The sequence below is a fragment of the Takifugu flavidus genome, chromosome 14 (assembly GCF_003711565.1).
Source record: "Takifugu flavidus isolate HTHZ2018 chromosome 14, ASM371156v2, whole genome shotgun sequence".
NCBI classification, from domain to species: Eukaryota; Metazoa; Chordata; class Actinopteri; order Tetraodontiformes; family Tetraodontidae; genus Takifugu; species Takifugu flavidus.
In genome coordinates, this window is record NC_079533.1 from 9719916 (window position 1) to 9732084 (window position 12169).

Consider the following 12169-nt stretch of genomic DNA (forward strand, 5'->3'; position numbering starts at 1 on the left):
TTCACAGAAATGGGAGACTGGTCCATTCTTGGCCGCTTCTTAACAGAAGTTCAGAATCATTCCACAGTCATTGGCAAGATATGGCTGACAATGCTGCTCATCTTCCGCATCTTGCTGGTGGCGTTGGTGGGCGACGCGGTGTACAGTGACGAGCAGTCTAAGTTTACCTGCAACACCCTTCAGCCTGGATGCAACAACGTCTGCTACGACACCTTTGCTCCTGTGTCACACTTGCGCTTCTGGGTCTTTCAGATTGTTCTCGTCTCCACACCTTCGATTTTCTACATCGTCTACGTCTTGCAAAAGATCACCAAGAATGAAAAGTTAGAGGTGAAGAAGGTGGTCGTGGTACCCAGGTCTCCCACACCGCTCAGAGGGGAGAAGGATCCGGGGGGAGATAAAGAGGCAATGCTGGAGGGGGGTAGTTATAACACCACCTATAACAACGAAGAGTGGAGCTCTCAGGAGGATGAGTGTGAGGAGAGGAGCCAGCTGAACGAGGAAATGAAAGAGGTCGGAAAGGACCCGACCCAGCTCTCCAGTCAAGTGTTGCTCATCTACATCATCCATGTTCTCCTGCGCTCCATCATGGAGCTCATCTTCCTGATCGGACAATATTACCTCTTTGGATTTGAGGTGCCGCATCTTTTCCGCTGTGACACCTACCCGTGTCCAAACCGAACCGACTGCTTTGTGTCCCGAGCCACAGAGAAGACCATCTTCCTGAACTTCATGTTCAGCGTCAGTCTGGGATGCTTCATCCTGAACATTGTGGAGCTGCATTATCTCGGCTGGATTTATATCTTCAGGGTGTTGTTCTCTGCATGCTGCACGTGCTTCAAGTCAGACAGAGACCCCGTTCGGCAGGTGGAGTTGTATTCGGACAACAACCCGCTGCTGCTGGAGCTCAAGCATTCACTGCGGGGCAGGGTCGTGCTGCAGGCCACCTCTGCTGTGTCACGGGACAAGAGCAGCAGCGTCCCAAATCAAGCCCCGGCCATCTCTTTTGAAACAGACTCTACGCTGGAGTGCACGTCAAAGAGGAACCTAGATGAGAAGGAACGCGCGAAAACAAGACTACATAAAATGGGAAGAGGCAAAAAGTCATGGCTGTAAATGTTTTTAAACACTCAAACCAGCTTCTTTTTTATTTAAATACATGTTTTTTCCATTTATACTGGTAAAGCTGCATTTCTTCAGTGTTATAAGACTATAATTAGGATAAAATAACACATGTTTGCAAGTTTTATGGACAATAACAGATTTTGACAGGCTGCAATTTCTTTCTTATTCTACAGTTTTATAAAGCAATGCTCTGTATTGTAGCAGACACCAATTATATTAATGTAGTGCAACATTTAGGAAAATGCTTCTGTGACTATTTAAAACAATGTATTTTTTGGGATTTATTTTCTCTCTTAAAATTAGAAATTAGAAAGCAATTAAAAAAACATTTTAAAGAGGAACAATTCTTGCTGTCCTAAATCATGACTATATATAACTGCATATCATTTTATCAAGGAAATGTATGTGTGAATGAAAATATACTGTAATTTGAGACAGCAATGGACGTACATTTATAATGGGTAGTGCCAGCAAGTCCAAGGCAGGAATATATCAGAAAAGAATTAAATATGATAATGCTGTCAAAGCACATCTAATCTGTATATTTTTTAGTCTCCAAGATAGTCTGAAATTAAGGGCTAGTGTGAATAAAAAAATATTAAGAGCTATGGGAACTGTTATACATTTTTATTACACGTTTTCATATTGTAAATATATTTTTTAAATGCGATTTTCTGTAAAATATGTAAATAAATCGCTGACATCTCTGCTGAGTTTGAAAAAAGCTAAATCAGACATCACCTTCAGTTTCTTGTTCCTGTTCTGCACACAGTGTCGCTAAGCAATTACACCAGCAGATGTCGCTGCATTACAGTTTACACATATGATGCCTTACCATGCTGTGGGACATTTTGAACACCAAAGTAGATTGTTATTGTTTCTGCGTTAACGTATGCAAGTTTTGCACTTAGATATGATTAGTTATCATCAAGCTTATATAAAAAACGAAGTTAAACTCAAACCAATCCATTTTAAAATTACACTTGATTATATTAAATCCAAATTCAAAACTGGAAGTCTGTGGTATTCTTAGTATATAATTTTCCAAAATCCGAGGTTACCGGCAAGCACCTGAAGGCACCAGAAGTAATTTCTCGCACTTACTGTCAATTGCAGAGAAGAAAATGCTGAAAAGTTCGTGTAAGGCTACACCGCAACCTTCAGTAACAGGTAGGAAAGAAGCATTCACGTTTACTTATCTTTGTTATTTGAAAGGAATGCCATGTTCGCAGTCTGAGCGATTCAAAGGCTACCGGTTCTAGAGAATGAGGGCAAATCAGCTTAAAGGGAGAGCATTATGTCCAGGCTCGGGTCATGTTGCGGCAACAAAATGTAACAAAAACCATGTGCAGACAGGCCGGTCAAAAAAATCTAATGCGTTTTCATTTTTTGTCAGAAGATTGAGGTGAACATTTCATGGCTGTCATACATTCAAAAGTTGATTACTGCTGTTAATTCTATGATTAATTGTCGATCAAGATCAGATTAGACCCTTTATGCGTGTGCAACGCACGACTTTTGACGTAGAATCGCATGCATCACTGATTATGATGAATAACTTTTAATGTCTGTATCTAGGACATCTTGAAATATGTCATGGCATACATTTTTCGGGCTGCCTTCCCAGGAGAACATAGCTTAAAACGCTATTAATGTATTTCTGCAGTCGAGCCTTCTTTAGCAATTAGTAATGTCTTTAACGCTGCAGTATACAGCAGAAAGGATTGTCCAATGTGGAATATGAAGTTACTTTTGCATTATCTGGTATCCCAATATGCACATCTGCATAGTTGAACACATTTTAATGCTCTGCCTGCAAACTTTAAATGCAAGATTTGCAGCTCTTAATCAGTTTAGATCTAAATTTTGCAATTTTTCTGTTTCTCTACAGATGAGGTAAAGCTGCACTGTGGGTAAATGCTCTTGGGTTCGTTCAGCCTGATTTCGGTGGAAGCATTTCAAACATTTCAAAAGGTGGCATCGTTTAAGCATGTTTCATCTTATCAAGAAAGACAAGGAAAAGGAAAAAGACTTGGGGAAGAAAGATAAGAGAGACAAGAAAGAAAAGAAAGAGCGGATGTCCCAGGCAGAGTTAAAGAGCTTGGAGGAGATGAGCATACGTAGAGGTTTCTTCCAAATCAACCGGGGGAGCTATAAGAGAGACCCCAGGGGTAAACTAGAGATCTCTAGTCCTATTCCTATTAAAGTTGCAAGCAGCACCGAGCTCAGCCTGACAGACTTGGAGCATCTTCCCAACATCCATGACCAGGCTAAGGACCTAATCCGTGCAAGCACCTCTGGTGACAGCATGAAGGTGTGTGAACTCTTGGTCCTTAATCGCAGCTCTGTGAAGGAAAGAGCAGCAAAGTTTGGCGAATTGGCCAAACCGAATTCTGTTCTCACCCAGAGGCCCACCTCAGTTCCCCGGCTGAGCAAAGACCATGACTCTTCCGAGTCTTTCTGTCCTTCTCAACACAACTGTACATCTTCTGAGGACCGCCTCAATTTGAAGACCATGGCTGCCTCCCCCGTTCCTGAGCTGGTGGAGAAAACCTTCCCTGGAGCGGATCTCCAGTTGCCCATGTTGGTGCCTCCGACGATACCAGAACCGAGAGAGCTCGAGCTCCAGCGACGCACCACTGGTGATTTTGGCTTCTCTCTACGAAGAACCACCATGCTGGACAGGCAGTCCGACGGCGCCCTGTGCCGCAGGGTGGTGCACTTTGCAGAACCGGGCACGGCCGCAAAGGGCCCCGCTCCAGGCCTGGTGCCCGGTGACAGGTTGGTGGAAATCAACGGCGTGAGCGTAGTGAACAAGAACAGGGATGAGATCGTGGAAATGATCCGCCAGTCGGGAGAGGCGGTCCGGCTGAAGGTGGAGACGATTCTGGAGATGAGCGAGTTGAACCGCTGTTGGCTGAGAATGACAGAGGGCCTGGGCAAAGATGGCGTACACGTAAGTCACGCTGCCTGGGGGAAAAGTCCATTTTCACATTTTCATTAGAGAGATTTTCCTCTTTTGGACTTTGTTTCTCTTAAACACCCAGTTTTGTAGCTCCACAGTGGATGACACATGTCTGTGCATCATGGGTGGAACTGTAATGATACTGGTGATATGCTATTGTGCTCGGGGGGAGTGTGTTTGTGTGTGATTTGAAAGCGAGAATGGCTTCTGGTGTACACATAATCCCCCTTAACCCCCCTCCCACCCAGTCCTTTGACACCAGACAATGGGACGCTGGAGGAAACAACGGCCCAAACACCACCACAGACCATGGCCATATGGTCTTCTAAGATGTAGCTGGCGGCCTATTCAGGTCCTTTATTTTTCTTTTTGGTTTGTTTTTTTGCTCATATATTTGAGATAGCATCAAATTTGAGCTTGTTGTCTATTGTAGGAGTTTAACCCACTCATTTTAAATTCATTTTTAACTCAGAATACTAGATTCATTTCAGAATTCATAAGAAAACATAGGCGCCAATAGAAAAAGAATCACCTCATGCCAAATTCAATGTCTATGATTCCATGTCTAAAGCCCTCCCCTAAATATATTGCCCTTAGAATTGCCCAATGTACCACCAACACCTTCATCACATTATTAATTTAACTTACTTCATAACAAATAATAAATATTGACGCAGCAAAATATGTTTGAAACCGTATTGCATGGATGGCTGGATGCATTCCTCACTTCCTGTTATGACAGTCCTGATAAAACAAATTGGTGACCTCAGACAACCCCCTGCACCTTATTTCAACGTGATTGAATGTATATACAGAATATATGTAATATACAGTCCATGGTGAAGATTTTTGGCAGCACATTTGTCCTGTAGTTTCTTCGTATGGTTGGTGAACCGTGGGCCAGGTGTTTAACGTATCCTGTGACCTTGATGCTTGCTGACCTGCTGTTTATGACTTAATCTACATCCTCCAAGCACGTTTGGCAGTGTAACAATACTGTCTGGGGTAATGTGCAGGATGCCATTAATTCCCATCGTCCTACATTTGTCACAAAAAGGGCCATTTTTTTTTTCAAGTGTGTGGATGTGAGAGTGACCCAGAACCAGAAAGACTATTTATAGGTGGTTAAAATGAGCTCTAGTTTGTAGATCTAGACCTTGATAGCACGGTTATGTCGAGCTAAGAAGCACAAGCTTGTTAGTGAGCAAAAACCTTTTCATTGTGGGGACATTTTCTCTGGTAATAAATGAACTTTCTGTAATAATTAACATTCACTAATCTGAGCACAACTGCAGTCAGGGAACAGTGTCTATTTTCTGTCTGCTGTGGGCAGTGCTGGGATATTTTATCCATTCAAACTTTTGTTTTTAGGTGTTTCCTGACCTTCAGTTTTGACATTTGGAAATTAGCAAATGGTGCAATTATCCCTTTTTCAGTACGGGTGATGCTACAGCCGCAGACAGTATTAGCACAGGCGTGGATTAGTAGGAGGAGGGGCGTCCAAGGATAAAGCTGTTTGGTCCATGATAGAGACTAAAGCCTTAAGTTGGCATTTTCTTCCCCTTTTACTTCTGAGATCTTGTTAATATTTTAGAGTTTAAGACAGGTTTTAATAACATGACACCTGTTTGATCTCTGACTCTTGCTGACTTGCTACGCTATCACGACCACCAGCCATAGCAGCTTTAGACACTCAGCTCTAAACTGAATTGATTATTAGTGTCGGCGCCGGCTGACGTGAGCATAAAATGCAGTCCTGTTTGGTAGAGCTTATTAGTGAAAATGTTCAAAACTGCGATCACCTCAGCTTGGGGTGAATTTATTGTTTAGCCTTTCTCCTTGCTGCGCCCAACATCACGTCTGTCCGAGTGTGTGTTCCGTTTGCTGGGGTTTCTCTAATCTTTAATCAAAAGTTCTACACGTGTTCTCGCCAGAATCCAGCTTTTCCAACAGAGGTGACATCCCACACTAGTAAACAGTGTTATAAAGCTGGACTCCATGTTTAAAATGCACACTTTAGTTGGAGATGTCATCAAACTCTTGGAGTTAAAAGTGCGCACCCTTAATCTCCAGTCGGCACTATGTTTGTAGACATGATGCTGTGTCCCAGTAACTGACTCTGGGGATTAGTAGACCGTGTTAGATAGATGATTGGTTGGGTCAGTGCTGCTGGGTTTTGCTTTGAAAACACACAGATGCTTTTGTGATCTTGTACACATGCACAGGCTATTTGATGCATTGACTTAGTGGAGAGGGGAAAAAGGATCACATTTTGTGGTTTAATTGTGTGTGTATACTTTATTGCACCAAAAACACCAAATGCTAGACAACCCAGCGTGTTTTTATTTCCACCCGTAGGGTTTTACAGTTTTACAGTCTAGGTTTGCCCTCGAGCCATTAGTGGAGCTAAAGTTTCGAGACGCATGAGATTTTAAATGGTGTCTCAGTTGTGTGTCCTGCAGCTGCTGCTACATTCTTATTCCTTGTTTTTGTGTAGAACAGTATTAAATCTAGGTCAGTAATGTGCGTCGGCTGAAGCCTGTGAAAAAGAGAAGATTGCACAAGTTTGTTGCGCCCTCTTGTGGTGTCAATACGAAGTGAAAAATATGACGAAGAAATATTAAATGGGCTTCAGATAAGGGGTTCCCCTAATTAAACATTAAATAGTATCTCCCGGGCCTCCTTAAAACTGTCTAGAACATTCTATTGAGAAAAATACTACTTATAAATTAGGTCTGCCCAAGGATTTATTAATCAAGCATCTCTCAGTCTCATTCCTTCTGATTTTATGTTAATAAATAATCATGGAGCTAATATTTTAAAAATACTGGCAATCATATGTAAAACAAACAGAAATCTATTCTTATCTAAATTGTCATTCACTCTACAATATGCACATATGTGGAAAGATATGTGATGATGATGGAAAATGACATGATTGCATTTTAATTCATCATTTGAGGCATTGACTCTTTTGTTGTTGTGTTTAAACTTCCGGCAGCTAGATGTCAGTGTTGTTATCTTTATTTTTCTTTTCTCCTCTTTAAAGCTGCGCTAATGCCATAAAACTGTCAATACACACATCCAGTACGAGAAGTGTCTCATCCAGTGTCTCAAATTAGTGGAAATCAACCTGAACAGTTATTTCTTGTCCACTTTATTTCTCAGAGAAGAGGACATCCTTAAAGTCAGCCTGAGGGCACAGATCACCCCAGTGATTCCCTGTCACCGAGGAAAGACTGACAGTGAAATGTGTTGGAATTAACTGACATGGGCCTGCAACTTCTATTTAAAGCCCGTCTGTACAGCAGCAGCTGCCCCTCTTCTAGCTCCCTGCCCAGCTCCTCTCACATTACCCCCATGGCTCGACTGCGCTCTGACTGCCGCCCCACCCTCATAGATGTTCCCTCACTCGCTCGGGACTAGTGAGCGTGTGCACTTCGCAGACTTAGGTCTTACCCCGCTTTGGTCCTGACCGCGCTGCTCCAGTAACTAAGGAAAGATTGGAAGGTTAACCAAGCCGAGAGGAAAGGTAATGGGCTTGGGCCTCTGCTGGGCTGCTGTGGGCAGCAGGACCAGCTCAGGGTGTGTGCATGCTCTGTCTAGCACGTCCATCTGGACTCTGATGGCATCTAAGAGTGGCCTCTTTTCCTGCTGAAACTATTTATAGGAGTCAACTGTGAAAAAGAAAAAAAAAACCACAGGCAGAGATCATGGAACTTGTTGCCGTGCAACTCATTTTTCGCCGCTTCTTTCCTAAATTGTAATTTTCTTTCGGTTTACCACAGAGTTGCGATGGGGTAATTTACACGTCTGAGTGACACACACGTTTGTCTGGTTAGTGCAGCAACATTTTGCTACGCATTTATTAACATAACAGCCAGCAGAGGTGCTTTGGGGTTCTGAATGGTCTTGATGGGACTTGACAGTTTAGCACATGGCGTTTATGGGGCTGCACATTTTTTTGACATCATATCAAGGTATTGCGTAATAGTGGCCTCCTCTGTGGCAAATATGTCATAAACCTCACATTCACTGACATCAGATAGCTAATAACAATTCTGATCAATAATTCAATAATCCTTCCTACCCTGTTGTAGTAATATTTGTTCAGATGCTTTTAGTAGAAGCATAATGAAGTTAAAGGGAGGTTTGCGAGATTCAATGTTCTTGTTTTGTGTGCTGTGCTTTGTGCTGGTTTCAGGTTCATGTTTTCCACTTGTCCTCTGCACAGTGATAGTAACCATGATAACCATGTCCTCTGTGTAACTGGTCCCACCAGCCAGTTGGTGTGTGACCTGCTGTGTACAGAAAACAAGTTCCTGCTAAATTCCCATCTCGCTCACATTTGTCACATTTGTCCCCATCAGTCTCCATCTTCATCTCACACATTTGCTCTCCACACCGTCCCGCTTGTGTCCATGACGTCTGGCCTGTCCCCATGGCGTACAAATCTCGCTTTTCATTCTGGGAGCAAAAGGAAAGTTTTGTTTTCTTTGTTTTTGGCTCTAACATCATATTTATGCGCTATCTCTCAGAGCTTGTTGTCGTGGATCATCCGGATAGAAAAAGCTCTGCTCTGAAATCTGGTTTGATCTTTTGATTCCATTTTTTTTTAGGTTAAAGTTGAAAACAAGACAGATGTGAGTGTTTGATTTTTCCTCCCCACTCTTGGGACCCGCTTCACCTTTTATAAAATACTTTTATAAAATATTGAATCAAAATATACAGTTTTGAGATGCCAACCATGGATTGCTGATATTTATGAAACTGTTAATATCCAGTCTGGTGCAGATCCAAGTGCAGCTCAGGGTGGTACAAGACCTGGATTAGAGACAGAAAGTGTCCCACAGTCATCTGCATCAACAGAGATCCAATCTGACATGGGAGACGAACAGGCGCAGAGCACGGGCGGTAAAAAGGTGCTGAGGGTCGTGAGGAGGGTGGTTAGACGGGTGATTCCTGCTGGTCCGGAGCAGCAGAGCCAGCCAGTGTCCGACGCTGCCACAGCTGACACCAGGAACACCAGAGCCTCTGCAGAGGACAGAGACGATATCTCAGTGGGTCTGACCAGCCTGATGGGCAGAGGTAGAACCAAGGAGCACCGCCCTCGCACCCGCACCCAGGACCGCAAAGATGATGTGAAGGAAGAGGTGAGGCAGGATGAGGACAAAGAGACAACAGGGGAGGAGGAGGAGAAGGAGGAGGACAAACCTGCAATGGAAATAAGAGAGGAGCCTGAGATCGCAGCTGTTGCGCCACAGTCAAAAATGGTCAGTCCTCCAGTTCCAAAAGCCAACCCTTTGGCCCCTCCCCCTGGTTTCATACCTGCTCCAAAACAGAATCTGTTGACTCCTCCACCTGGGTTCATCCCTGCCAGAAAAGCCAGTCCGGGTCCCCCCAAACCAACCCCCCTTGCCAGGCCTCCTGGCTTCATTCCTGTCGCCAGGACTGACCCTCTGGCTCCTCCTGCAGGTTTCATCCCAAAGCCCCGTCCATTTTCTATCAAGAAACCAGAGGTACTGCCTGCCGAACTAACTCTGCTCTTTAACTGTGGGTGGCGCATGACAGATGATATTAACATTCACCTGCAGCCTTCTCACAGCTACGCAGAAGCCAAGTGAATGATCAGGCTTAATCAGCAGGCATGAGAGAGCGCTCATGGACTGCACCCAGTCTGGTCATTCAGAGTCGTCTGCGAGCACTGAACTGTGTCTCATTACTCCGACTCCAGCCAGAGTATTTGAAGATGTGCTCTCACTGCTGTGGGTCACTGGGGTAGGGGCATCTCTCTGGGAAATCTGATAGGGATTCAAGCGATGTGTTACGGAGTAAGCGAATCATTAGTTCTGGCCAATTAAGAGCCTTGCAGACAAATGCTTTTGGCTGGAAAACTGAGACCGCCGTCGGTATTTTCAGCTATTTATTCTTAAATCGCTCGTTGCAGCCTGGAGATAATGCTCTTTATCTTGTGGTTGTTGGTTTCTAAACTTGCATAAGCTGTCTGTTTGTGGCGTTTTAGAAAATCTGGCAGTTTGGGTCGTTTAAACGCTTTGTACGCTGAAGGAAAGTATGATAGAGTTCCTAATGCCTGCAGCAGAACTTCGCTGAAATGCGTATTTGAGTGTGATCTATTATTAAACTGCAACATTAAATAAAAATGATGCTGTCGTCGACGACCACAGTCGCCCTCTCAGCCATTTCTTTGGACTTTAGGACGCACCGAGGATAAATGTGGTCGAGTCTTGCCCTTTTTTCTTTTCCAAACTTATAACAGCACTGACCAAACTTTAAATATAATTCAAATTCAGACAGCAGCATATTTGTGTCAGAGAAGTATTGATCCCAGTGGCACGTCTGGCTGAAAAAGTTTTGCTCGCTCGACTCTGTTGCAGTGGGGTTTGGCGGCGCCACTGAAAACCGATATAATTATTTTCAACAGATTGGTGCTTAAAAAACCACTGATAAACAAAACCTGAACCATTATTCTGTTTGCCGTAGTGCTTAATGAGCCCCTTTTCATTAACAGTCCTTCCCCCCCCTCACTCATTTCCTGGTTGAATTAATTGGAAAATTTAATCGGCATGAGCGTGCGTGTGTGCGAAGGTTAACATTTGTCCTCGGTTTCATCTCCTCGTGTTGTTTTCCATCTCTGGGTGTGTTTGAACATTTGAACACTGAATATATTGTTTAATTGCTAAGGAAGCATCTGGCCCCCCTGCGGCTCCCAACTGTAAGCTGCCCCCCGCTGCGACGCCTCAGCCTCAGTCTGCAGCCAATAAACAGGTGTGTGTGTTCGTCTCGGTGGAACAACTGTGTGTGTTTTATTCATAAGCCATGCCGTGTTTTCATATAGATGAAGTAGCAAATATCTGCATGTCTGTAGTTTGTCTAAAGTGGACAATCACAGCAAACACCTTGGGGTCCATGATCACAGAGAGCCTTTAAATCATCTGCCAGGTCATAGAGGAAGAGGAAGAGTACAAGTGTGCAAGGAAGATCTGCTCTGGGGCTGGCAAAGATGTAACTCTTGTTTATTTCTTTGGCTGTGCCATGCGTGTAAAGGCTGCGGGCACGCTGCACATGCTTAACCAAAAAGGAGGAAAAGTGTCCAAAATCAAGCAGGTCTACACTAACGTAAAAGCTTAAAATCTGTGAAGGCACATCAGCTAAAAGGTCAGCAGGGAATGAATCTGCAGGCTGGAGTATGTGCGCGTCTTTTCTCACTGCACTCAGCAGATGATAATAACGTAACACGAGCTGCAGTTACAGTTATTAACCTTTTTAATGAAGTGACTCATTGCCTATTTAACTTTGATTTACCTGTGACCTTTTGAAAATTATTATTGACACACCCAGTCTTATTATTACTTAAGTTTGTGCAAAAATAAATCTGAATTTATGGTTAAGGGCGAAAACGTCAACATTTATGGATGTTTAATTGCTGTTTGAAAGGCCTAACGAGTCTGGTGTAATAACGTACCCTCCCAGCAGCACAACATGCAGATAAATCATTAATAGTAGGTCTTAAAATGTATAGGGCTCAGTTTTACCAGTTATAAATCATGACAAATATGATGGGTTTAACACTTTTATAAAGCTCTGTTTTGGGAATTATGAACGGCAATAGTGTCAGGGGGATTTAGGTGGTTCTAAACATCATGTAGGTTAAAAACGAGGGGGAAATAAACGCGATGCTCGTATTGTTAGAGAATCAGTCCTCTCAGAAGTAACCTTTTAGGATGGATTTTCTGCGTAACCGGTTCACTTCAGTGTTCCACTTTCCCCGAGGCTTTCCTCTCATCGTTTTTGAAAAGGAAGCGCAGACGTCCTCTGACTGACCCCGTCTGTCCCAGACCGCCTTCCCGTGTTTCCCCACGCCATTCTGTGTGGTGCATTCATGGTTCAGGGCATGGACCGATGTGAAGTGATGTAAAACAGCACTCACCAAAAGTTAACTCTGGGATTTTTCGCTCTCATTTTCATGCGTTCATGCGTACCTACCAGAAGCTACTTTGCTAAATCCTAATCCGATGAATGCGCATTATTATACAATATACTGGTGTGTTGCATTTATAC

At 43.5% G+C, this 12169-nt stretch overlaps 2 protein-coding genes across 8 annotated transcripts in view; both read left to right on the top strand.

Annotated features, from left to right (window-relative positions):
• LOC130537632 (gap junction delta-2 protein) lies at nucleotides 1-1116 on the top strand. The gene has a single exon (XM_057054552.1). It carries the CDS (start codon nucleotides 10-12, stop codon nucleotides 1114-1116), a length of 1107 nt encoding a protein of 368 aa, XP_056910532.1. The 5' UTR covers nucleotides 1-9.
• Nucleotides 1117-2172: 1056 nt separating this feature from the next.
• The window catches only part of LOC130537771 (unconventional myosin-XVIIIa-like), a 43896-nt gene continuing 33899 nt past the window's right edge, over nucleotides 2173-12169 (top strand). For 6 of the 7 annotated variants that reach the window (XR_008953687.1, XM_057054794.1, XM_057054789.1 and 3 more), the window contains exons 1-2: nucleotides 2173-2295; nucleotides 3017-4081. Coding sequence is in view for 6 of the 7 variants with exons in the window: in XM_057054794.1 (XP_056910774.1) it covers nucleotides 3116-4081 (966 nt within the window). In the remaining variant the exon portion in view is untranslated. Of the gene's footprint in view, nucleotides 2296-3016; nucleotides 4082-7303; nucleotides 7623-8709; nucleotides 8734-8874; nucleotides 9610-10792; nucleotides 10877-12169 lie in introns of those variants that run through there. The other variant, XM_057054793.1, reaches the window with a different exon arrangement.

Bases quoted from the DNA above. Each gene is read 5' to 3' on its own strand.
- LOC130537632 (XM_057054552.1), top strand. From the start codon at position 10: ATGGGAGACTGGTCCATTCTTGGCCGCTTCTTAACAGAAGTTCAGAAT.